General features: G+C 39.1%; 1 protein-coding gene across 1 annotated transcript; it reads right to left on the reverse strand.

Moving 5' to 3' along the window:
- Window positions 1-455: 455 nt before the first annotated feature.
- On the reverse strand, window positions 456-25,831 carry ICOS (inducible T cell costimulator). The gene is made up of 5 exons (XM_005904279.2): window positions 25,697-25,831; window positions 5,047-5,385; window positions 4,354-4,460; window positions 2,934-3,018; window positions 456-2,492 (listed from the first exon to the last, which is right to left on the reverse strand). The coding sequence occupies exons 1-5, from the start codon at window positions 25,752-25,754 to the stop codon at window positions 2,452-2,454; spliced, it is 630 nt and encodes a 209-aa protein (XP_005904341.1). The 5' UTR covers window positions 25,755-25,831; the 3' UTR covers window positions 456-2,451.
- Window positions 25,832-27,055: the final 1,224 nt, after the last annotated feature.

A 27,055-nucleotide genomic window follows, 5' to 3' on the forward strand; every position in this document is an offset into this window, starting at 1 on the left:
TTCGCAACAAAGGTGTGACGACTAAATGCAAAGGGAGATTCTGGATAGAATCTTTTGCATAGAATATATTATAAGGATATCTGGAAAAACTTGAATGTGGTCTGAGAATTAGGGGCAGCAATGTAACCATGCAAATTTTCTGATGTTGACGATAGTATTGTGTTTATGGAGAAAAGGGGCTTGTTTGTTACAGGAAATACATACCAGTTGGAGGTGATAGGCTATTAGGTCAAAAACTTAGAACTAATGCCCTATTAGGGCATTTTGGTGGCCTTCCAACTATATGTTTGTGATGGCCTCAATTAAAAAAAAAATGAGAACAGAAAGAACAACTGTTCCAAGCTGTACGACAATCTTTAAGAACGAGGTCAGATTTGCACATGCTGGCTACAGGAATCATTTTCCTCCTCCAAGAAAACAGATATTTTCAGTTGCTGAGTATCAAATGTTTATTCTTCAGCTTCCTAATACTACTAAAATCTATTTCATAATTAGCTCCTCTTCAAACCAGCTTTTATTTCACAGAAATTGTATCCTTTAATAATTCCCTTTGAAACATACAGGGCTAAGGATGCAGGTGTTTCAGAGTACAACTCAGACAACCAGGAGAAGTGGACCACCTGAGGGCTGTCCTCCCCACTTGACACCCCACGCAGAAAGCCACAAACAATTCTGGGAACACCTCTGCAAAGCCAGCCAGGTTGTCCAACTCAGTAGAACATCGTACTTGATTCAAATTACACATTCAGTACTGTACTGTACATATCCAGCATCACACATGCTTAAAATAATATAAGTATGCATAATGACATCTCAGGTCTCGTTTTTAAAGTAACGATAAGCAGGCAACTACACATTCTAAAACTACTAAATAATCCCTTTTTACCTAAATTGAAAATGTCACATACACATTGGCTGCTTCAGAAGCCTTGGGCATGCAGACAGGAAGTGAAGAAAATATTTCAGCTAAGAATAATCACATGTTATATGTACTTAAGAATCTCTACAGCCAAACTGAAGGCAAAGGAAGACTGTCTTGAAGAGCCAGGGCCAGTTTCCAGGCTGAATGGTTACTAGGAGGGGGGGATCATACAGATGTTTTCCTGACACATCTGTGTTTCATCACAGATCCTGGAGGAAAAGTCAAGCAGACCCACTCTGGTTCCCAGGGTGGCTTCAGCCCCAGGGGGAAGACCACCTGGTTGTCCTGGCTCAGTAGAGTCTCCCAATTCTGGGAATTCCATCCAGGTCTGGATAGCTGCTCCAGGCTGATGGGGGCCACTTCAACCTCTAAAGAACAGCGGCATCATGGCTGAAGCTTGGCAGTGACCTCTAAGAACTGTAGCCTTCTGCTGAATGGATCATGGGCTTTACCTTCCAGGACAATGCTTGACAAAGAAAGATGGTTTTCTTAGTTTGTTCAAAATTTTAGCATGATATCCAAAAACAGGCTGGTTTGTAATTAATAGCACCGTGAAAATATAAAAATAGTAGAAAAAAGTGTCAAAAAATGAAGTCACTTTTGATTCTGAGCAGTGCTTCCTACCACTGATGTCAACATGTCAGCAAAGTAAACCATTTGGAAAGTAAACTGAAGGCAAAGTAAATCTTTTTCATAGAATACATTATAAGGACATCTGGAAAATTTTGGGAAATTTGGGAAAATAAGATATCTCTCTGGAGCAAAAATTATGCTTATTTAGGGAGAATACAGGCAAGTTATATTCACTAGACTGCAACTACATATATGTAACTGAGCAGCAGAAGGAAAAAATGTAGACAGTAGCTCCCAACTCTGTATGCCTGTCAAGTAGTTAGGTAGAAGCATTTTTAAAAGGAAAATTGAGGGCAGAAGAAAGCATCTAAATTGTTGGGGCAGTGGTCAACTGGGGTTAAGAAGTTGGAAAAGAGTGCTGTGTACAAACGTATCAGTATGTTATTGTTACACATCCACACCTCAAAAATAAAATAACTACAGTTTTCAAGCATCTTCCTCTACTGCCTGATTATGAAAGGAATGGTCATTCCTACAGAAAGAAAAGGTAGTCTGTAGTGAAATGCAGATAGACTCTGGCTCTCAGCTGCCCATTTGCTTTGCAGATTTGGTACCCCTGACATCTTTAAAACATTTTTGTAGATGTGTTTGTTCTCCTGGCTGGTGCTTTGCTATAAGCAGATGTGAAAACAGGGATTCCATCCCAGTGAGGTCTGTTTGTCGAGCACACATGAGCTGGGCTTTCTATAAAGCTAGTTGCAAGAGGGTATTTGTTTTAAGAGAACTCAACAGTACTAAGGCAGTCTGTTGAAATCCCTATTGACTGACGTAGTCAGTGGTCCAGACTGAACAAAACTCTAGCAGAAGATGTATGTAGTCAAATCAAGTCAGACTCTCTGTGGTCCAGGAAATAGAGAATCTTGCCCTTCAAGTTGTAGAGAACTGGCCAAGGTGGTTCATGCCTGGGTGCCAGGGAGTTCCAAATTACGGGTCACATCTGTAATAGAAATATAGCATAAATTCTTTAAAAGTTCTTTATGTGCCAAGCCCATTCAACAAAACTTCTCCTTTCCTCTGCCTCTTATAAACACACACATATACACACACACACATGCACACACACAGGGAAACATATACCCCTTCTAAACTCTTCTTTATGTTTCAAGATTGAGCACCAATTCTACATTTTCCATGGAGTTTGACCCAACCTCTATTGTAAACTTGGCTCCTATTGCAAACTTTGAGCTCTACCATATTGTTTATTTTCAATGAATGAGACAAAGCATCAATTCAGTGAAAATGAAACTTTGGCATTTTACAGAAAATACTAAAATTCTGTCTTAAAGACATCTTCCCTTCTTTTCAAATAAAAAATTAAAATTATAGGCTTCATGTAAAGAACACTCTTCCCTTCCCAAATCCCCGTGTGTCACTGTACCTGTGGGTGCAGGCTTTTTAGCAGTGTTCACCGCTGCCATGAACATATATTCACTGTTAGGGTCATGCACGCTGGTGGGATACTTCTGCAAGAAAAGTCAGAAACGTGGTTTGTCTTCTCCTCGTCCCCATCTCCATTCTTGTGTGTGTGTGTGTGTGTTACTGATTTCTATTCTTTGTTGAAGCAGTATGTGACAAAGTATTAAATGAGACTTAGGCTCTTGACTTTGGGATTCCCTGATAGCTCAGTTGGTAAAAAATCTGCCTGCAATGCAGGAGACCCCAGTTTGATTTCTGGGTCAGGAAGATTCACTGGAGAAGGGATTAGGCTACCCACTCCAGTATTCCTGGGCTTCCCTTGTAGCTCAGCTGGTAAAGAATCCGCTTGCAATTTGGAAGACCTGGATTCAATCCCTGGATTGGGAAGATCCCCTGGAGAAGGGAAAGGCTACCCACTCCAGTATTCTGGCCTGGAGAATTCCATGGACTGTGTAGTCCATGGGGTCGCAAAGAGTTGGACACAACTGAGTGACTTTCACTTTCAAGGGGAACCATATGTGTAAAGGACTTTAAATAAAAGGCTTTCTGCTCGGTATCTTTTCTCATTTATGCCTTTACTTTTCCTTCCGCCATAGACTTAAGACCACAGGACTCATCTTACTCTCTTCCTTTTTTGTCTCTCTTTCCAAATTCCTTTCTGGAAACAAATACACATACTGTATGGCCAATGATCACACTGTGGATGTGCTTGAAGGTGCTAACATCCTTGCATAATACTCAGAATGGTATAATTTCTTTGAGAACCCATTTTGTGATAGATTAAAAAGAATATTCGCCAGCACAGAGAGACTTTCGTTATCGTTCTTTTATCTTTCTGCATAGCTTTTCAGTGATTTTCTTTAAAAGCAAAGAGTCCTAATAACTTACCATGTAAAAAAACTGGCAGTTTCTTTCTCAACTACTGATGGCATCTTCCAAGACTTTCTCACTGATTATTTCTTAATTGACAAGTTGAGGAAAGCTTATAACTGTTTCATCTGCCCTGACTTTGGAAACTTAGAATCAAATTTGCAGTCCACATGGAATAATATATTTTAAAGTTGGAAGCATCTTTTAAAAAATCTTTTAAACTTCCTTTTCCCTTTTGGTCTTTCCATGGCCCCTTTCCCTTAGCATTTTGGAATAATAATAATGACATATCTCTCTGGAAGCCACTGAACTCTTCTTGGAATGAAGTGGCTATAAAGTAAATAAGCTTCTGTTCCAAGTTAGTAGTTTAATTAATAGGCACATCTTAAAGAAAAGACATTATCTGTCTGTCAATCAAATTATTCTGGAAAAAGCAATACATACTCTGATGAGTAAAGAACTACTGATATCCCCCAGTAAAGCTAGTGCAAGAAAAGATCGATGTTGCTCACCTTTTTTGTAAGCCAATACATAAGGACACATCCAAAAACGCAGACTGTAACAAAAGCTGCACATCCTATGGGTAACCAGAACTTCAGCTGGCAACAAAGCTCTGATTCTGGGTTGAAAAAAAAGATTAGTTAGACAAGGAAAAAGTCTCAGAATCAAATCTCCCCTTTCACTGCTGAATTATAAGTTCATTTACTAAATTTAAAAGAGCTATTTAATCAAATAAAGTTTCTATTCAGTACAACCATGAAATGCAGTAAATAGTAAATAAATAACATCATCTCAGTATGATAGCAAGGATCCAAAAATAAAACCAAAAAGACCCCATGTACATATATGTCTACAAATGTGGTTAATGGAAAAGACTTTGCTGTCTATGTTCTTGCAAAACAGTAAGAAAAGTACTGTAGAAAACTATTGTTTTCAATCATCTCACTTAATTCCACACACCCCAACAAAAAACCCAAACCTTAAACTTTAGGTGAATAGAGGTAATAGCTCTTAAGCCATGGGTTTTGACATTTGTTCTAATTTTTTTCCTGATTTTCAACAGCATGTCTGTTTTAAAGACAATATGACCTATTTCTAACTCAGCAGTTTATATGATACTTGTTTGTTTAACTGTTTTCACAAGTGAGAAAAATGTTAAAATGCATATATACTCTTAAGTCTAGAAGATGAAAACAATATCTTACCATAAATATTCAAATATTCTCTGCTTAGAATATCTACTTGAAAAGGAGGAGGATCAAAAATTGACAATTTGCAGATGTAATAGCTGGCATAAGAACTGTCCAAATTATATAGAAAAAAAGAGACACTATTATTGGATAACTGAAATTTACAGACATTCAGATTCCTGATGGATACTGTGTCTTCATTTCCTTTAGTCTTAGTGAGATCACAGAGTACATTATCCCCTTTCAGCAACTGCATTTTAAATTGTCGAACAGTATCAGGGTATTTGCATAAAATTTGTACACCTCCATTGTGAAATATGAACATCTCAGATGCAGCAGAATCATTGAATTCTCCTGGGCAAAAAAAAGAAAGCAAAATTTTATGATTTTGTTCCTCTAATCATTATATTTGAACACAAAAGTCATCTCTTCATAAAGTCACCATCATTGCAACAAAATGAAAGAACTTCACAACCAAAATATAGAATATTAAGGTAGAACTGTGAATTAGGAAAAAACCTAAACAGAGACTTGTTTATCATACATAAGTACATAATATTTAATATATTAAATAATACATTTACATAGTATAAATCAAGCAGAAGTGGTTCCTTCCTTTTGGCAGATTTGATATTGGAGACAGATGACAAATAAATATGTAGTCATGCACCATAATTTATGCTAGAAATGGAGTACTATTCAAATATAGGTACATGGGTCCTAATTTTTATTGAAGAATTCAGATAATGCCACTTGGAGAAAGTGACTTTGAAAATTAAAATTGAAGGAGGATTAGCACTTTAGTCAAACAATGAGAAATTCGGGGAAAAACATAGTTTAGGGAAAAAAACTTTTTAAAGCACAAAACAGCTTAAACTAAAAATGAATGATTATGTATAACTATATATTTACACTATATGCTCTAAGAGAGTGAAAGAACAAATGAAAATTGTTTTCAAATGATAGAAACATGTCTTCTCTGAACCTCATCCATTGAGAACTGAATCAAAGTCTGATGATAAAGATAAAGATCCAAATTTTCTATTTACTGTCTCATTTTAATAAACAAATTTGAAGCTTATAGGAAGCCAAAGTTGTTTTTGTGAGCTACATAGGGGATCACAGAAGAAAGAGGCTGAAATGGTTTTGGACCAGTTGCAGATTCTGAGTTATAAGTTCAAACAGCTCTCTGCCTTCCTTTTTCCTTTTTTATTTTTAATATGATTAAATTTCATACTGAAATTGTTTGGAAAAAATTATTACCATGACAGTTGCTAGTTTAAATTTTGAAATCCCTGGTTTTACTCTTGAGAAAACTATGTAACAAGTACAAAGAATTTTTAAGGAAAAAAATTACCTTTTGCTCCTATTCCAGTGAAATAGATATTATCTGTGAATTTTTTGCTCTTTACCTTCCAGATATATACTTATTTTATATAGCAAACGTATTACTTAATGTTCTTCTATTGGCATTTAATATTATAAATGTTCTATTTTTTACATAGTCATAATAATTATCCTTTTTAATGCCTATACAAAAGGCTGAATGTCAATCTAGAATAACTTGTTAAAGCATTCCACTCATGTTGACTGGTTGGGGTTATTTCCAGCATTTTGATTTCATGTAAATATTTCAACATGTGGGAAAAATCTTTTAAAGACTCTAATGACACTCTGCATGGCCATGTTGCTTTTGGGAAGAACTGTTCCACTTTTTAACAGGACTAGCATTATGCAGGAGAATTCACTTGCCACAACTCTGCTTACACCAGTGTGTCAATTTTATTTAAGATTTACCATAGTTACTTACTTTTTTTTTAATATCTCTAGGCTTTCTATCTCTCATATTGTTAGGGAATAGATTTTCAACTTGAGGATTTGATTGTGAAAATATATATGAGTGTTCTATTTTTCAGTTATGGCAGTCCAGATTTTTCAAACTAACTCCCACACCGAAATAACCAAAAATGCTTAATGAAATGCCTAAAATTATTAATTTAAAAGATTAAATGGTGAAAATAAAGAAGAAATTACTAGATTAAATTTAAAGAACCAGAATCAAAGGAGAAAAGCAAAGGTTAGAACTTGCTTTTACTTTGAGAGTGTATGCTGTTCTCTCAGATTTATATTTTCGTTTTCATGTCTCAACTTCCAGAGTCTGAAAGTGAGAAATCTGGTAAAAGACATTTTATCAGATTTCTCCTTAGTAAGATGAAATCCCCAAGGTTTGCATTCTTGGAATACAGGTAAAGCAGAAGTAAACCAGCTTTCACCCAGATTATGCCCCCCCTTCAAATCACTCCAATGGTCCAGAAAAACCTCAATAACTGAACTTTGTTTAAGGTGATTGGGATTACTATTCAGTTCAGTTCAGTTCAGTCGCTCAGTCGTGTCCAACTCTTTGCAACCCCATGAACCGCAGCATGCCAGGCCTCCCTATCCATCACCAACTCCTGGAGTCCACCCAAACCCATGTCCATCAAGTTGGTGATACCATCTGACCATCTCATCCTCTGTCATTCCCCTTCTCCTCCTGCCCTCAATCTTTCCCAGCATCACTGTCTTTTCAGATGAGTCAGCTCTTCGCATCAGGTGGCCAAGGTATTGGAGTTTCAGCTTCAACATCAGTCCCTCCAATGAACACCTAGGACTGATCTCCTTAAGGATGGACTGGTTGGATCTCCTTCTTGTCCAAGGGACTCTCAAGAGTCTTTTCCAATACCACAGTTCAAAAGCATCAATTCTTCAGCATTCAGCTTTCTTTATAGCCCAACTCTCACATCTGTACATGACTACTGGGAAAACCATAGCTTTGACTAGACGGACCTCTGTTGGCAAAATAATGTCTCTTTTTTTAATATGCTGTCTAGGTTGGTCATAACTTCTCTTCCAAGGAGCAAGCATCTTTTAATTTCATGGCTGCAATCACCAACTGCAGTAATTTTGGAGCCCAAAAAATAAAGTTTGTCACTGTTTCCACTGTTTCCCCATCTATTTGCCATGAAGTGATGGGACTAGATGCCATGATCTTAGTTTTCTCAATGTTGAGTTTTAAGCCAACCTTTTCACTCTCCTATTTCACTTTCATCAAGAGGCTCTTTAGTTGACATATTATAATAAAAATCTTGAAAACAACCAGGGGAAAGAGACTGACTTTTTTTCTAAAAAGCAACTGTTAGACTGACAGGTGGTGTCTCAAGATCCACAATAAAAGTTATGATACAGTGGGATTACATCTTATATCTTTAGAGTACTGAATGAAACTGTCAACCTAAAATAGATTGTCTAGGCAGACAGAAAATGTATATGTAACGTTGAAACTTTGATAAATGAAGTACACATGTTGTGATTTCTTAATAATGACCAAAAGAATAGAAACAGACTATAAAACCCAAATGAATGTCACAAAATTTAGTACGATGCTTCTGTATAAAGGGGAAGAAGAGTTGGGATCAGGAAAGAAATACAGAGCGGAAAGCTGTCTGTGTGCTGACAATGTTTGACTTCTGGACCTGTGGTAATTGTGGGAGTAAGGTAGTATGCTAAGTCACTTCAGTCGTGTCCGACTCTGTGAGACCCCAGAGATGGCAGCCCACCAGGCTCCCCCGTCCCTGGGATTCTCCAGGCAAGAACACTGGAGTGGGCTGCCATTTCCTTCTCCAATGCATGAAAGTGAAAAGTGAAAGTCAAGTCGCTCAGTCATGTCCGACTCTTAGCGACTCCATGGACTGCAGCCTAACAGGCTCCTCTGTCCATGGGATTTTCCAAGCAAGAGTACTGGAGTAGGGTGCCATTGCCTTCTCCGAAGGTAGTATGCTTAGTAGTTATTCATTAAATTGCACATTTTATTTTTTCACTTTTCTGAATAGATGCTTTGTTCTAGAAAAAAAATGGTTTCAAAGTACAAAAAAAAAAAACTAATGCTTGTTTCATTTAAAAAATTGAGGGTAAATATAAGCAACAGGCAAAGGGGGAAAATTGATCACATGAGAATAGGTGCAATCTACATTAGATTAAAATAAAAGATGATTTGCATGGGGACTTATTTGTCTGAAAGTAAATTATGTTGCACTACTCTTGCTTTGATGCAGAAGATAAAATCAGTGAGCTGGTTCACAGTTTCTTTAGAAATGTTCACAGCAAATTTCCCAAGGACTTTAGAATGGCAGTGTGTAAACCACAAAGGAATCTTGGAACAAAAGTGTCTGCAGCCACCCTTGTGCTCACCCAGACACAGATGCACTTCTATTTCTGAAGATGATTCTGTCCGCACCTTTTCCTCCTTTTATACCCACACTATGACCTATAACCCAACACAACATGAAATATAATGGTTGGTGGTGCAGAGTGAGAGAAGTACAATGCAGTGGTTCCCAAGGAAACCAGAGGAAAATTCTGGCTTTGCCATTCACAAGTCTCTGTAACAAGGATCCCTCTCTAGACTGTAGTTTCTTCATCTGTGAAATAAGGAACTGGGACCAAGACATCTTAAAGTCCTTTCCAACACTTACTGTCTGTGGATTCAGGATGAGAACATAACCAGATGAGACCATGAACAACCAAGAGAGATTACTTTGCCATTGAATTCTTCAGAGGAGAAACCATGTTTCCATAATCCTCTCTCTGTTCCAGCATCTTACTGGGCTATTCCAGGAAGTCAGGAGAAATGAAAATTAATGAGACTATCTTCCTGACCTATAAAGCATTTAGGTATGGCTAGGAAGACTCTTGAGAGTCCCTTGGACTACAAGGAGATCCAACCAGTCCATTCTGAAGGAGATCAGTCCTGGGTTTTCTTTGGAAGGAATGATGCTAAAGCTGAAACTCCAGTATTTTGGCCACCTCATGTGAAGAGTTGACTTATTGGAAAAGACTCTGATGCTGGGAGGGATTGGGGGCAGGAGGAGAAGGGGACGACAGAAGATGAGATGGCTGGATGGCATCACCGACTCGATGGGCACAAGTTTGAGTGAACTCCGGGAGTTGGTGATAGGGAGGCCTGGCATGCTGCGATTCATGGGGTCGCAAAGAGTTGGACACGACTGAGTGACTGAACTGAACTGAACTGAACTGAGGAAGACTACTCAAGTTTTTCTTGAGTGACAGTGCTGAGGGTGTAAGCTCGGGGAGTAACTGCTGCTGCTGCTGCTGCTGCTGGTAAGTTGCTTCAGTCGTGTCCAACTCTGTGCGACCCCAGAGATGGCAGCCCACCAGGCTCCCCCATCCCTGGGATTCTCCAGGCAAGAACACTGGAGTGGGTTGCCATTTCCTTCTCCAATGCATGAAAGTGAAAAGTGAAAGTGAAGTTGCTCAGTTGTGTCCGATTCCTAGCGTCCCCATGGACTGCAGCCTACCAGGCTCCTCCGTCCATGGAATTTTCCAGGCAAGAGTACTGGAGTGGGGTGCCATTGCCTTCTCTGCAAGGAGTAACTGGAGATCCCAAATTCTCATATCTAGAGACACTTTTTTTTTATTGGAGTATAATTGCTTTAGAATGTTGTGTTAGTTTCTGCTGTGCAACAAAGTGAATCAGCTATATGTATGTATATATGTATATGTATCTATATATCCTTTCCTTCTTGAACCTCTTGCCCACTCACCCACCCCCCTCGGCACCCACCATCTCACCCATCTAGGTTATCACAGAGGGGAAAAAACCATCACCAAAAAAATCTATAAACAATAAATGGAGACAGTGTAAAGACAAGGGAACCTTCTGCTAGACACTCTTAATTATTCATTTTATCAATTTTAATATATAAATTGCCTGTCACCTTTTTATTATTAAATGTGGTGGTAAGAAGCCTGACTTAAATGTCCACATACCCAATGCTTGGAGGATGAAATTTCAACCTACTCCAGTATTCTTGCCTGGGAAATTCCATAAATGGGGGAGTGTGGTGGGCTACAGTCCATGCGAGCTCAAAGAGTTGGACATGATTGAGTGACTAAGTGTGCAGACACACCCAACATTTAAACCTTTCCATCTGGAAAACCATTTAGTAACTCTTAATCTGCTATTTGAACTTTTTCAACTACAGGAATCAGATAGGGCATGTAATCAATTGCTTCACAATTGCTCTGGATCCTGTAGAACCTCAAATCTCTCATCACAAAATCTCCTCATTCTTTGATGGCATTTGAAAAACAGTATCAAAAGGAGGTCATCCCTATAATCATGACTAAAGCATTTAATGGATATACAGACAATTTAAGAAAAATCTGAATATTTTAGTTCCTTATAACTATAGAAGCAGCTAGAATCTTTTCTCCACATTTCCCAGATGTTATCTTCAAGTCTGATATTCAACCAGGAGTACTGGTACAATAGCACCAACTTTTATAGTCAGTGTCTGCTTTGATTGGGCATCACATCTCTTTGGTCAGTTCTCCTGCCATGCCAGTGGTGGAAAATTGTGACCGTCTTCCTCATCAATGTCTTTCTTCTCACATACCACATTTTAATATAAAATCATCCTCTAAAATAGTCTCTTACACTCTCTTTGATATGTTCCTCACACTTGCTAAATCACCATCTCCATTCCCAGTATGCATAAGTTTTCATATTCACTGTCTGCGCATGTTTCAGGCATCCTGTAAACAGCTCCACCTTCACACTTGTGTTTCCTGTAACATGATTCAACGTCTGCCCAGTATCAGACACAGTCAAACCTAGCAAACATACAAATCATACAGCAAGTCCAATTTTTCCGTTTACAGTCAACTGATGACCCAGACAGATTAGATTGTCTGTCTAAGGTCACACAACCTCTTGGGCACATGAAAGATTTGGGGTACAATCTGAGGTTGAAGTGCCACTAGCAACAACCAGAGAAAGTATAATGGAAGCAGGCAACCACAAGAAGCTTTACAGTGATCACTTCAGACTGAGTCTTAGAGGATCACTGTTGAAATCTGTCTACAGGAAGAAAGTCTAATTTCCTCCTCTGTTTTAAATCCAATAGAATCTACCCATTTCTCCATCTAAACTGCTATTGGTCCAAATTAGCAACATCTCTCTCTGGCATGACGAGAGCTTCCAAACTTTCTGTTCTCACTCGTGCACATTCACCATCCATGCTCCTCAGGGAAACCAGAATAATCTTCTTATGTACATAATCCGATAGAGCACTTGCCCTGCTAACAAAGCATCCAGGGCCTCCCATCTCAGTTAGAAGAAAATCTAACTCCTTACACTGGTTTCCATGACTTGCATGATCTACCCTGTCTTGCTAACACTATTTAATACCAGTCACTCACTACACTGCAATCACACTGCTCTTCTTTCTATTCCTCAAACATGAGAAGTTGGACTCCAGGGCTTTAAATTTCTTGTTTCTTTGTCTGAAATGTTATCTCTTATTTTCATATGGCTGCTTCTTACTTCTCCAGCAACCACTGACCACTCAATCCAAGTGAAAGTGTTAGTTGCTCAATCATATCTGACTCTTTTTGACCCCATGAACTGTAGCCCTCCAGGTTCCACTGTCCATGGAATTTTCCAGGCAAGAATACTGAAGTAGATGGTCATTCCCTTCTCCAGGGGATCTTCTCAACCCAGGGACTGAACCCAGGTCTCCCACATTGCAGGCAAATTCTTTGCCATCTGAGCTACCAGGGAAGCCCCATTCCAAGTCATGTTCTAGCATATTACCTGAGATAAAGTATCATTATCTGATTTGTTTGTTTACTTGTTTATTACCCAATAATGTAAGCTTTAAAACCAGAGACCTTGTTGATTTTATCCAGTGATCCATCGCAAGTATCTACAATAGCACCTGGTATGTAGTAAGTCACAATAAATATTTATTGGATGGATGGATGGATGAATATGTAGAGCTCAGTGATATAATAAATCTAGGGAGATAAAGCATAGAATATTAAAGAACCAAAAAGGCTCTTAGAAATGATCCAGTTAACCCTTTCATTTTAAATTTAAATTTATCAAGCCAAACTGGGGTCAGAAAAGTGAGTATATTACCCAGGATTACACAGCTCATAGTTGGGACATGATCCTAGGATTGTCTTTCCTCTGCAGACAAGTACATGCAAATACACAATCAAGTACAGAAGATACCTCCTCAACTGGGATGTCAGATTCTAATGAATATTACCTGAGTATTAAAGAAGCATGTTCTTTAAGTACTATAAATATCTACCAGGTTCATAAAGACTTATTTGTAGGTGTGCATCTAAGTTGCTTCAGTCATGTCCAACTCAGTGCAACCCTATGGACCGAGCCTGCAAGGCTTCTCTGTCCATTGGATTCTCCAGGCAAGAATTCTGGAGTGGGTTGCAATGCCCTCCTCTAGGGGATCTTCCCAACCCAGTGATCAAACCCAAGTCTCTTAAGACTCCTGCATTGGCAGGTGGATTCTTTACCACTAGTGCCACTTGGGAAGCCCAGAGATTTGTTTAGATGGTTGACTATTCTCTTGGTTCTTGTATCTACAGAGAGGAAGACAGATTTAAACCTGGTTATTTTTGTATCCTCCAGAGGGCAGAATCATTAAATTTGCCCAATGGATGTCTATGATAGGTGCCTCTGAACCAATAACTGTTCTAATACACCCAGATGTTTCATAACCAGAGCCTGTTAATGATTTGTAATAGAAAGTGAAGTCACTCAGTCCTGTCTGACTCTTTGCTACCCCATGGACTGTAGCCTACCACGCTCCTCTGTCCGTGAGATTTTCCAGGCGAGAGTGGGTTTCCATTTCCTTCTCCAGAGGATTTCCCAACCCAGGGATAGAACCTGGGTCTCCTGTATTATAGGCAGATGCTTTACCATTTGAACCACCAGGGAAGATATTTGTAATAGAAACACAATGCTATCACATTTAGCACTTAATGCATTGTTAAAAACACAAATAGGATAATGCTCTCTTGAACTCTGGTGATGAGTTTTAAAATCTGGATAATAAGACTTCGTTTTTGTTTTGCTACCATATCTGTTCACTTCTTGTTGCTACTCCTAGATTATCAGTACTCTAAAATATAGATACTATACTTAATCACATTGACCACCATGTCTAAAGGGTTCAGTCTTTCCAACAGAGGTTCAAACCTGTTCACTGCTTCTAGCTATGATTTTTATAACATTATCATTGATATTAGTAGACTAAGGTTTTAACAGTAAAATCAAAATCTTTGTATTAGATGATTTCTTTAGATCTTCAAACATTTCAAAAGATAAAATCATTTGCATCTTCTTTTAGGGGCAGCTATTAAGAAAAAGCTCTGAAAAAAAGTTCACCTGAGAATTGCACTATGGTTCAGAAGTTTATTTGCAAACTGATTCTTTTAATATCTGAACTATTTCATTTCTTCAGTGTCAGATTGTCTTGTTAGAACCTGTTCTGCCAGGACTCTTTATAAGGAGTCATATTATACTTGTTTGAAAGTCTTTTGGCAAAAACACTTTAAAAACCCACACAGTGCAGAGGGTGCGAGACAGATCAGCAATTTGACTTAACTCTCCTTAACTCAGACTTTTAACCACAAACCTCCACAAAGATCTGAGTGATAGAAAGATAAGAACTCCTGAGTATGCAATTATTGATAGGCTTATTAAAAATATTTTCTGTAATCCAATAACGATAATCTTTAGCTTAGCATAGCACACAAATGTGACATAAGATGCAAAGTGCTAAAAATGGCAATGTTTATGTTAGGGTTTTGTTACGTTTGGGCTTTTACTAAGAAATTCTAGCATTTATAAAATGTGCTTTCTACCACTTTTTTTAAACTACCACTTTTTTTAAACGACTCATAAGAACACTGTCATTTCTTATACACCTACCAGCTAAAACTTTTAGAATCCTGATTAGCAGATTTTAATATATGCATTATTTCTGCTGCTGCTGCTGCTGCTAAGTCACTTCAGTCGTGTCCAACTCTGTGCGACTCCATAGACGGCAGCCCAACAGACTCCTCCGTCCCTGGGATTCTCCAGGCAAGAGTACTGGAGTGGGTTGCCATTTCCTTCTCCAATGCATGAAAATGAAAAGTGAAAGTGAAGTCGCTCAGTCGTGTCTGACTCTTAGCGACCCCATGGACTGCAGCCCACAGGCTCCTCCGTCCATGCGATTTTCCAGACAAGAGTACTGGAGTGGGTTGCCATTGCCTTCTCCAGAAAAACAGCTGCTGCTGCTGCTGCTAAGTTGCTTCAGTCGTGTCCGACTCTGTGTAACCCCATAGACAGCAGCCCACCAGGCTCTCCCATCCCTGGGATTCTCCAGGCAAGAACACCGGAGTGGGTTGCCATTTCCTTCTCCCATGCATGAAAGTGAAAATTGAAAGTGAAGTCGCTCAGTCGTGTCCAACCCTCAGCAACCCCGTGGACTGCAGCCTTCCAGGCTCCTCCATCCTTGGGATTCTCCAGGCAAGAGTACTGGAGTGGGTGCCATTGCCTTCTCCAATATTTACCTTATTATTCAAAGGCATCCGTAATCTAAAGTAGAGATTTAAATCAGTAGCAAGGGTAGGCAAAATAAGCCCAATCCAAAGTCTTAACACTTGAAGAAAAGGAAGTAAAAAAATTTAAGAAAAAAAGGAGAAAGTTAAAAAGCCAAAAGTGTGTGTGTGTGTGTGTGCGCGCACGTGTGCATACTGACACAAGCATAGATTGTGTGAATTGCTTTTTTCTCCAAGGAACTCTGTAGAGGAGGTAAAACAACCTTTGGTGTTCCAAAATGTGTAATGCTTTTAAATGAAAGATTGGTTTTCTTCTAGTGAAAACTGATGGGAAAATCCCAGAGATGTTATAAACTTTGTCGTGATATTTACAAGTAATTAAAATAAACTCTACTCTCTACTCAGTAACCTTTATCTCCAGCCCACCGTTCCCTTGGCTTAGTTCCTTCTTTCCGGCTTCCTTTCAACATCTTTCTCAGGATGTGCCTGACACATCAAGAGTAACATTTCCAGACTGAATTCAGCATTCACTCACCAAACCCAAACAAGTCCTGTCCTTTAAGGAGTTAGGACCTCAGTCTTCCTCAGGTCTCCCTCTCTCTGATCTGCCTCTCTGACTGTCCTGATCCTATTAGTCACCAAGTCCAGTTGCTCTCAAATTCAGTTGCTCTTCTGTATTCCTATCACCAATCCAGGACTATTTTACAACTTCCCTCATGTGTGGAAGCATCTTCTTGACTGGCATTCTCAACAGCCTCACTCCCTCCAAATCTAGCCTCTATACCTGCTTCCAAAATTGTGTTACTAAAAAGCATGCTACTTCCCAGGTTAAAAATATCCATTACCTTGTTGCTTATGAGGTTAAAAAAAAAACAATTTTCTTGGCATGATACAAAACCCTTTCATGATATTAAGGACCATATAGCTTCAAGCTGCACTATACATTTTGGCCATTCCTTTAACTTGGTTACCTCTATCCCCATAGACTAGAATAGCCTATTACCACTTTATTTGCTTAGAAATCCTTGTTCATCCTTTAAGAACAAGTTTAAACTGGTCTCAGAGACCCCTAGACAAAGATTCCCATCTCTATGCTCTCAATTAATCTTTGTTTACATTGATATGTTTATAATATGTATAAGCTTAGATCATAATTATTTTTGTCTATCTTCCTCATTTAACCAATAGCTTTACAAGTATAAAGATTGTATCATGGTCACTTAAATAATCCCAGGACCTGGAGTATATTAGATACTCAATAATAATGAATGAATGAGCAGATGGATATGAAAAATGAGCACGATTGGTAAATGTCCTTCATTGGGGTGAGGAGGTGATCAAGGAAAAGAGAGCAAAAGATCCTATTTACTAGATAATGGAGAACACTTATTTCCAAGTCCAAAGGCAAAGGCTCAGACTGAATGACTCCCAACCAATTCTTTGAAGCCCAGTGGTTCTGGAGTTATACAAATATCTAAGCCTTCCAAAGCTTCCAAATAATAATAATAATAATTGCAACTTATAAGCATTGCATGTTTCTCATGTATTAAGGTTTTAGATACATTACATTCAATATATCATTTGATGTTTATAACAGTATTTGACATCAGATTTTCTATATTTATCCCTATTTTACAGATGAGGAAACTGAGGCTTGAATAATGGGCCCAGAATGAGGTAGAGCCATGATTTGAACCTAGACAATCTGAAACCAGAGTCACCCTTCCTAAAGAGCCCCTTAGTCCAATAATCTAGCCCAACTCCCTAATTTTATAGAAATTGAAGGACAGAAGCTAAAGAGACTTGCTGAGAAAAAGGAAGAAAAAGAAGTTCTTAACATTAACCTAGATTTAGAAGTTATTTTCAAGTATTTCTTTTCCTTCAAGATGTATTAGGTATATAATTGTTCCAAATACTTAAAGTGGTGTTTATGTTGGTGCCAAGGGGACATTTCATGCACAGATGGGCTCGATAAAGGACAGAAATGGTATGGACTTAACAGAAGCAGAAGATATTAAGAACAGATAGCAAGAATACACAGAAGAACTGTACAAAAAAGATCTTCATGACCAAGATAATCACGATGGTGTGATCACTGATCTAGAGCCACACATCCTAGAATGTGAAGTCAAGTGGGCCTTAGGAAGCATGACTGAACAAAGCTAGTGGAGGTGATGGAATTTCAGTTGAGCTATTTCAAATCGTGGAAGATGATGCTGGGAAAGTGCTGCAGTCAATATGCCAGCAAATTTGGAAAACTCAGCAGTGGCCACAGGACTGGAAAAGGTCAGTTTTCATTCCAATCCCAAAGAAAGGCAATGCCAAAGAATGCTCAAACTACTGCACAATTGCACTCATCTCACACACTAGTAAAGTAATGCTCAAGATTCTCCAAGCCAGGCTTCAGCAATACGTGAACCATGAACTTCCAGATGTTCAAGCTGGTTTTAGGAAAGGCAGAGGAACCAGAGATCAAATTGCCAACATCTGCTGAATCTTTGAAAAAGCAAGAGAGTTCCAGAAAAACATCTATTTCTGCTTTATTGACTATGCCAAAGCCTTTGACTGTGTGGATCACAATAAACTGTGGAAAATTCTGAAAGAGATGGGAATACCAGACCACCTGACCTGCCTCTTGAGAAATCTGTATGCAGGTCTGGAAGCAACAGTTAGAACTGGACATGGAACAACAGACTGGTTCCAAATAGAAAAAGGAGTACGTCAAGGCTGTATATTGTCACCCTGCTTATTTAACTGCTATGCAGAATATATCATGAGAAACGCTGGGCTGGAAGAAGCACAAGCTGGAATCAGGATTGCCAGGAGAAATATCAATAACTTCAGATATGCAGATGACACCACCCTTATGGCAGAAAGTGAAGAGGAACTAAAAAGCCTCTTGATGAAAGTGAAAGAGGAGAGTGAAAACGTTGGCTTAAAGCTCAACATTCAGAAAAGTAACATTCATGGCATCTGGTCCCATCACTTCATGGGAAATAGATGGGGAAACAGTGGAAACAGTGTCAGACTTTATTTTTTGGGGCTCCAAAATCACCACAGATGGTGATTGCAGCCATGAAATTAAAAGACGCTTACTCCTTGGAAGGAAAGTTATGACCAACCTAGATAGCATATTCAAAAGCAGAGACATTACTTTGCCAACAAAGGTCTGTCTATGGTTTTTCGTGTGGTCATGTATGGATGTGAGAGTTGGACTGTGAAGAAAGCTGAGTGCCGAAGAATTGATGCTTTTGAACTGTGGTGTTGGAGAAAACTCTTGAGAGTCCCTTGGACTGCAAGGAGATCCAACCAGTCCATCCTAAAGGAGATCAGTCCTGGGTGTTCATTGGATGGACTGATGCTGAGGCTGAAACTCCAATACTTTGGCCACCTCATGTGAAGAGTTGACTCATTGGAAAAGACTCTGATTCTGGGAGGGATTGGGGGCAGGAGGAGAAGGGAACGACAGAGGATGAGATGGCTGGATGGCATCACCAACTCGATGCACATGAGTTTGGGTGAACTCTGGGAGTTGGTGATGGACAGGGAGGCCTGTCGTGCTGTGACTCATGGGGTCGCAAAGAATCAGACACGACCGAGCGACTGAACTGAACTGAACTGAACTGATGTTGGTGCCACGTATGTTTTATATGATTGAAAAGGTTATTATACACCAAAAAATACATAAAATTATTTATTGTATATGAAATTACATTGTGTTTAATACACTCATTTCCCTAGACAGCCTTAAACCATTGTGTGTTGAGCTGCCTTGTGTACTTGAACCTGCAACAAAGTCTGGGTCCTTGCTCTAATGAGGTCTAAATTCTTGATAAGTATTGTAACTAACTTGCCTGTAGAAAAGTAAACAGATATATTCACATCTATAAGAAACTCTCATAGTTAAATAAGTGCAAACAGGAACTCCAAGAAGATTTTGCTTCAGTCCTAAATAGTACAAAATGAACAAAGCTTGAATTTGAGAATGGTAGGCTGCAGTCCATGGGGTCACAAAGAGTCGAAGAGTCGGACACGACTGAGCGACTTTACTTTCACTTTTCACTTTCATGCATTGGAGAAGGAAATGGCAACCCACTCCAGTGTTCTTGCCTGGAGAATCCCAGGGATGGTGGAGCTTGGTGGGCTGCTGTCTATGGGGTCGCACAGAGTCGGACACAACTGAAGCGACTTAGCAGCAGCAGAGGTTTATTTCTGTTTCTTGTTGTTTTTTATGAATGAATTTTTTTGGCTCTAAGTCATAGGAGAGTATAATTGCTGGCTATAAAAACTTTGATGTCTTACACTTGAAGAGGTTCCTTCTAAGTGATCGTCTGTTGCTTGTTGGAAGTGCCATGTCTATGGCAGTACACTCAGACAAACAAAAGACACTATCAGAACTAGTGGTTGACTGACTCAAAATTCTTGAGTCCATTACTTTCCTTAAAGACAACCTGATTCTTCTTGGCTTTTCTTCATGCAAAGTAGATCCAGACATCAGTATGTCTGCAAGAGTCAGAGGAGGTTCATATCCTGATTTCTGCCTCTCTCTAAACTTGCCTGTCTGTTTCAATCAACCATACAGGCCAGACTAATGGGAAAAATCACTTGTTGACTAACAGCTCTCATTTGTGTTACATATTTTTTGCATACTTAAGTTACAAACTCCAAAGTGTAATTTTGAATTTTCCTTAAAAGGTGTTGAATGCCATATTCTTATTTTACTTAGAATGACCAAAATATGTCATTTAATAGACTCAATTTATTAGAATAGAAGTAGCACAGAGATGCCATTTATGGAGTAAACGTGGCTTTTTATTCAGGCATTGAAGACAGCAAATGATGTGTGCTGCTGCTGCTGCTAAGTCGCTTCAGTCGTGTCCAACTCTGTGTGACCTCATAGACGGCAGCCCACCAGGCTCCCCCGTCCCTGGGATTTTCCAGGCAAGAGTACTGGAGTGGGGTGCCATTGCCTTCTCCGAAATGATGTGTAAGTGTATGTGTATATACATGTGTGTATATGTATATGTACGTGTATACATATGTTTATATATATACTGAGCTTTGAAATTTTATCTTTTGCATCTTTTATGTATAAAAGTCACGCTGTTAGGATAGGGAGTCAGCATAAGCTATGGGTTTTGCTCAGTTTACAACTGTGAATACTGAGGCCAATTTTTTTGTCAAGCAAGTCTATGGATACTACAGTGAGCAAAGCTTAGATGAGAACTGAAATCCTCCCTACACACTCGCATTTTGTTTCTACTAAGAAATTGGAATATTCTGCTAGCAATTTAAAAACCAAAATATTCCATTTCATCTGAGGAAGTTGTTAATACCAATTGCAAGTTATGAAAGTCATTTTGTTCACTAATTATGAAACAACAAGGATCTCAAGACCTTCATGAAAATAATAAGCATTTCTAGAAAGAAGGAAAAAAAGACAAAGATATGACTAAACAACCACGGGAAGAGAAAAATATCCCAAAAGTTTAAAATAAAGAACTGAAATCTTCAGTTTGAAAAGACTCACTCAGTCTCAAACAATGTTAATGAAAACACTCACAGAATTAGGCATATCCTAGTGGAATTCCAGATTCCAATAAGTCGCTCAGTCGTGTTCAACTCTTTGTGACCCCATGGACTGTAGCCTATCAGGCTCCTCCGTCCATGGGATTTTCCAGGCAAGAGTGCTGGAGTGGATTGCCATTTCCTTCTCCAGGGGACCTTCCCAACCCAGGAATCGAACCCGGGTCTCCCGCATTGCAGGCAGACACTTTACAGTCTGAGCCATCGGGGAAGCAACGAGACTCCAGAGAAATTTTTTTAAGCTACTTGCAAAGTAATGAGAGTCAGACTAGCATGGAACTATTTACCCACAACTCTAGAAGCCAGCAGACAGTGAATGAATATCCACAGACAATTAAGAGAAAAGAGGACAGATCAGGAATCTTATTCCCAGGAAAGATATTAGTTATTCATCAGAGTAAAAGGAAAACATCTTTACCCATGCTGGAATTCAGAGACTTCAAGGTATCTGAAGAAAATAATAGAAGTCTTCTGAACATTGGATAAGAACAGGGATGACAAGGCAGGAGCAGATGGCAAGACTGATGCTGCCATTGAAAAGAGGTGATGTGAGTATAAGGAGAGAATCCTTCAATCAGAGGAGAATTTCTGTTAGAGAAAACTTAGCAATGATCTGCAACTACAAGTTTTCATTTATTTCAACAAAACCCACATATGGGGTGTGCATGCTAAATCACTTCAGTCATGTCTGACTCTTTGTGAGCCTATGGACTGTAGCCTGCCAGGCTTCTCTGTCCATGGGATTCTCCAGCCAAGAATATTGGAGTGGGTTGCCATGTCCTCCTCCAGGGGAACCTTACTGGTCCAGGGATCAAACTCAAGTCTCCTGTGTCTCCTGCACTTTCAGGCGGACTCTTTACCACTAATGCCACCTGGGAAGCCCCATGTAAGGGGCAAGGGTGCACTAAACAGAAAATATAAGAGTGAAAAGAGAACATTGTGAAGTTCCCATGTCACTGCAGGGGGTGGGGGATAAACATGTCAAGCAAGCCTATTGTCATTATTGATTTTATTATGATTTTATCATTTCATTATTAAATTATGATTTATTATTTACAATAATAAATAGATATTCAATTAAGATGCTCTGAATATGACAGTGACTTAGTCAACCAAGAAGTGTAGCAGACCTTTCAAATTACAGAGGGAAGATTTCCTCTGTAGTCTGGAAAAGAAACTTCCTCATTTCAACAAAAATAAAAGAAAATACCACAACCAAGGAAAATCAAAATAAACATAATGTTGAAGGAGTAAAATCAATATAGGGCTTGCTTGGTGGCTCAGCAGTAAAGAATCTGCCTGCAATGCAGGAGACACAGTAGACTCAGGTTTGATCCCTGGGTTGGAATGATCCCCTGGAGAAGGAGATGGTAACCCACTCCAGTATCTTGCCTGGCAAATCCCATGGACCGAGGAGCCTGGCAGGCTACAGTCCATGGGATCGGAGAGAGTTGGACACAACTGAACAACTGAGCACAAACACACTAAATCAACATAGAGTTATTGTACTGAGTGAGAAAATGGCGTGAATTCAACTACTGAAAGAAAAATGGACAATTTGGATTTTTTAAATGTAGCACAAACACTGAAAGGAGGAGGCTCAAAGGTTGCCTCAACTCCTCCCCTGAACACTGGGGAGGAGCAGATGCTGGAGACACCAAAGAGATGGTTTTTCTCTCAGATGATGGAGTTGAGGAACCACTGCTTCAATGCCTAGGTGACAAAATCAAGGCTCAAAATGAGCCTGAGGGTTCCCCTTCCAGCTTCCACCCAGAACACACCATGAGACATGCACATTTATTAAACACCACCTGATCTTGCCCATTCACACTTCACTGCTTTCAAAGTGGTCTTTCCAAAACCAGAATTCATCAGATCACCCACATGGTCTCCATTGCCCATAAGTTCTGGAAAGAACGTCTTCTAAATGTAGACAGAAGGTCCCACTTTTCCCAAATGCTTCTACAACAAAGAACCTTATTGTTCCAGAATCATTAAAAGAAGATGATTTTGTTAAATTTTACATTGAGATCAATAGAAGACTGAGAATCACCAAGATTTCTTTCCCTCTTAACTCACCAACCAAATAACAAAACTGGTAATTTCTCTTATTTGAGATTCATGTTATTTCTCCACTACTTCAACATGGTACAGAAAGATAGTGGATATTGGAATCAGATGTATTTGAATTCTAATCTTGGTTCTGCCACTAAATACTAGGTAACCAAACACTTAGCCTTTCCTGAGATTCTTCAAACATTATCTAAGAATGCCTACCTCTTCGTGGGATGAGAAAGCCTACCTAGTTGGGAGGATTAAAAATATGCCAAAGGAAGGGAGCTGCAAGAACTTAGTTGACTGCAGTTTTGGTCTTTACTTTGCATTTAGAGTCTTTAAAACAGTAGTTGCTGAATAAATGGATTGTGATGATACTTTGGATATGATGACCTAAATGGGAAGGAAATCCAAAAAAAAAAAAAAAAAGAGAGAGAGATATATGCATACATGTAGCTGATTCATTTTGCTGTGCAGCAGAAACTAACACAACATTGTAAAGCGACTATACTCCAACAAGAATTAACTGCAAGAAAGGCATAGTGATTGCCTTAAATTAGGAGCATAGATGCTCAAGTTCATTTAATAAGGAATGCCTTACCAATGATAAATCCCTGAACCAGCTGAATCAATTATATAAATTAAAGGAGCAAAACACAGCTAGAAAAAAAAATTGTTAAGCAGTTTACTATCTCCATCTAGCCATTCATGCTCCAATTTTGCCACCAAATAGGAAAACAGCTTGTCGTGTGGCATGGTTTTCTGTGTGATGAGAGGGAATGTTGATTTTATTCCATCAAAATTTAAGATATATATCATTCCAGAAGTACAATGTATTAATCAGCTTAGTCTGACAACTGGAAATAATTCCACCTAGGCTGGATCGATCCTTCCACAGTGGTAACACCATTGTTAATTTGAATCTCCTGAGCATAAACCACCACAAGTACCCAGTCGGGTTTGGCGTACTGGGACACTTTCTAACAGTACAAACAACCCCTTCAATGACTTGAACCAAAGTTCTTGGGAGAAAATCCACAATCCTTCATGTGGCACATAAGGTCTGAATAGTCTAGCTTCTGCTTTCCCTTCCAGCCTCATCTTGCACCATCGCCAACTCTTTCCCTCTCTGTCCTCAGGCACATCCATCTTCTTCCTGCTTTCTGACTTACTTCATTCCTTCCTGACACAGGACCTTTGCACTTACTCTTCTCATGATATGAAATGTCCATGATATGAATGTCCCACCATTCTCCCCATTTATTCTTATTTATCCTGCAAATCTCAGCTCAAGGACCACTTAAAAGACTTGAATGAACCCCACCCCCCACCTGCACCTCCATATCCACCCAGTCTACACAAGTTTTTTTTTGTTACATCCCCTGATGGAACTGAGTTCTGTCTGTAATTGTCATTTCATTCACAAAATTATCTGATTTGCCTCTCTCCAGCCTTTCAGTTAGTTTCATGAGAGCAGGGACTAACCTGGTTTTGCTCATCATTACACACACAGAGGCCAGCACAGTACTGCCTACATGGCAAGTTCTTGGTGCTGAATGAATGAACGGCTGAGTGAATGAATGAATGAATATCGATCCCTGTGCTATTCCCTGTTGCTTGTGCAGCTAAAGGATTTCACTGGCTGTAGAAAAGGTATAGTGGTCCCAAACTACCCTTGGGACCTATAAATAATTCCTCATTCCTCTTAAGAGCTTTGGAGCCACCTTGAGCCACCACAAGCTCAAATATTTGATCAATACACTTTTTTTTTTCTTTGAAGATAAAAATAAAGTCTGCTTTTGGTACCACTGCAAAACATTTCTAAATAAAAGTATACCAACCAAAATTCTGCCTGCACTTTTAGTGTTAGTAAAACTTCCCAAAGTAATATAATTTCACTTTGTTTTTTCCCAACCTTGGGAACATGGCCCAGACTTAAAGATAAAAAGAAAATAATTGAAAACATACCCAATAAGAAGTAGAAGAAACACATATTAATTTCATCGTTGGTAGCATTATTTAAAATATTCAAATAGAGTCTGATATACACCATATCAGAGAAAGAATTGAGGACTTCAGAATGGTTTTTTTTTAGTGTCTTCAGAGGCTAAGGACTGTTTTACATTGTCCACTGATCCTTGGCCTTTCACAAGGACCTTGACATTAGTGCTAAAAAATCCCTGTGGCAGCCAGGGCATTTCTGACAAGACCACCCAGATAAGATTAAAATAAAACTCCTTCTTTTCAAAGCCCTTCCATTTTATTTTCTCCCAGCCAAATGCCAGGCCTACTTTTTTTCATTCTGTTGACACAAGTCATTTTGCCTTTCATCTTCCTCTGAGAACAGTAAGCCACTCTTCTATTTTATCCACTAAAAGTTAACTTCAAGCAGGTAATTTAAAATTTTAATGATCTGATGAGACATTTTTCATCTTAAAACAGTGACATAAATGCTGTTAGCCATGGGCTTGGGCTTTTCTGTAATTGTTCTTACTTTCTAAAAAACAAACAAAAACTTTCTATTTGGTGCCTAACTTTTCCACCTTTGATTTTTCTTAATGTTCACTTGAATTATAACTTAATAATGCATATTCAATAAGTCACTTACCTGCTAGAATTTCAACTTGGATGCAGAAGAGAAAGAAATACCAGAGGTCTGACTTCATGTTTGCCAGAAGCAAATGCAGTTTTCTCCTTCAGTGTTTAAGCCTGACAGTGAATTCACGTCCTTAACTGTTTTCTATTTGCTGGAAAGGAAGTGGGTTTGGTGGGGGTTGATGTCGTGTCACACTTACCATCAAGGCAAGGAGGTGTCTCTGAAGTGATGTCAATGTCAGTGGCATTATTGCTCATGGAGGTTAAGTTTAATTCATGGATTATTATAATTTGTTATATTTATGTATTTGGCTGCACAGGATCTTAGTTGCAGCACATAGGATCTGGTTCCCTGACCAGGGATTGAACCTGGGTACCTCCTATATTAGCAGCATGGCTTCTTAGCCACTGGACTACCAGAGAAGCCCCTTACTCCATGGATTATTGATGATTTGGAAGACAAAGGAAAACTTTGCCCTCATTTCAATTCCAAGAAAACAAATGAAAGAGACAACGCCTGCTATTTTCAGAACCACCCTATTCCCTCTGAATGAATAGTTGTTGGGTATAGCATGACCTAAAATTAACAATATGATAAATAGCATGTATTTTGATGCATTTCTATCTTATGCTATTTGCTCCAGAGATAGAAAACCTTTGAAGTAGGACAAGAAATACATAAAATTACTACAAAACTTCGGGCTTCCTTGGTTGCTCAATGGTAAAGAATCCTCCTGCAATGCAGGAGACATGGGTTCAGTCTCTGGGTCAAGAAGATTCCCTGGAGGAGGGCATGGCAACCCACTCCAGTATTCTTGCCTGGAGAATCCCATGGACAAAGGAGCCTGGTGGGTTACAGTCCACAGGGTCACAAGGAGTCAGACATGACTGAGCAACTAAGCACACATGCATGCACTACAGAACTTTAAATAATGATATCTGAAGGAGCAGCAACACAGAAATCTAAGAAAGAATATTTTTTATGGCATTCATTGTAGATGGTAATTTTCCAAGTGATAGAGTCAGTTTTAATCTAACTTAAACCTTGCCTCTTGATGAAAGTGAAAGAGGAGAGTGAAAAAGTTAGCTTAAAGCTCAACATCCCGAAAACTAAGATCATGGCATCTGCTTCCATCACTTCATGGGAAATAGATGGGGAAACAGTGGAAACAGTGTCAGACTTTATTTTGGGGCTCCAAAATCACTGCAGATGGTGATTGCAGCCATGAAATTAAAAGACGCTTACTCCTTGGAAGGAAAGTTATGACCAACCTAGATAGCATATTCAAAAGCAGAGACATTACTTTGCCAACAAAGGTCCGTCTAGTCAAGGCTATGGTTTTTCCAGTGGTCATGTATGGATGTGAGAGTT

Source organism: Bos mutus, chromosome 2 (genome assembly GCF_027580195.1).
Source record: "Bos mutus isolate GX-2022 chromosome 2, NWIPB_WYAK_1.1, whole genome shotgun sequence".
Classification (NCBI taxonomy): Eukaryota; Metazoa; Chordata; class Mammalia; order Artiodactyla; family Bovidae; genus Bos; species Bos mutus.

Excerpts from the sequence above, each read along its gene's own strand:
- ICOS (XM_005904279.2), bottom strand. The coding sequence starts at position 25,754 with ATGAAGTCAGACCTCTGGTATTTCTTTCTCTTCTGCATCCAAGTTGAA. Across the intron at positions 5,386-25,696 it reads CCAAGTTGAAATTCTAGCAG|GAGAATTCAATGATTCTGCT; the intron begins GTAAGTGACTTA and ends TTTTTTGCCCAG. Across the intron at positions 3,019-4,353 it reads TGTATTGGCTTACAAAAAAG|AAGTATCCCACCAGCGTGCA; the intron begins GTGAGCAACATC and ends CTTTTCTTGCAG.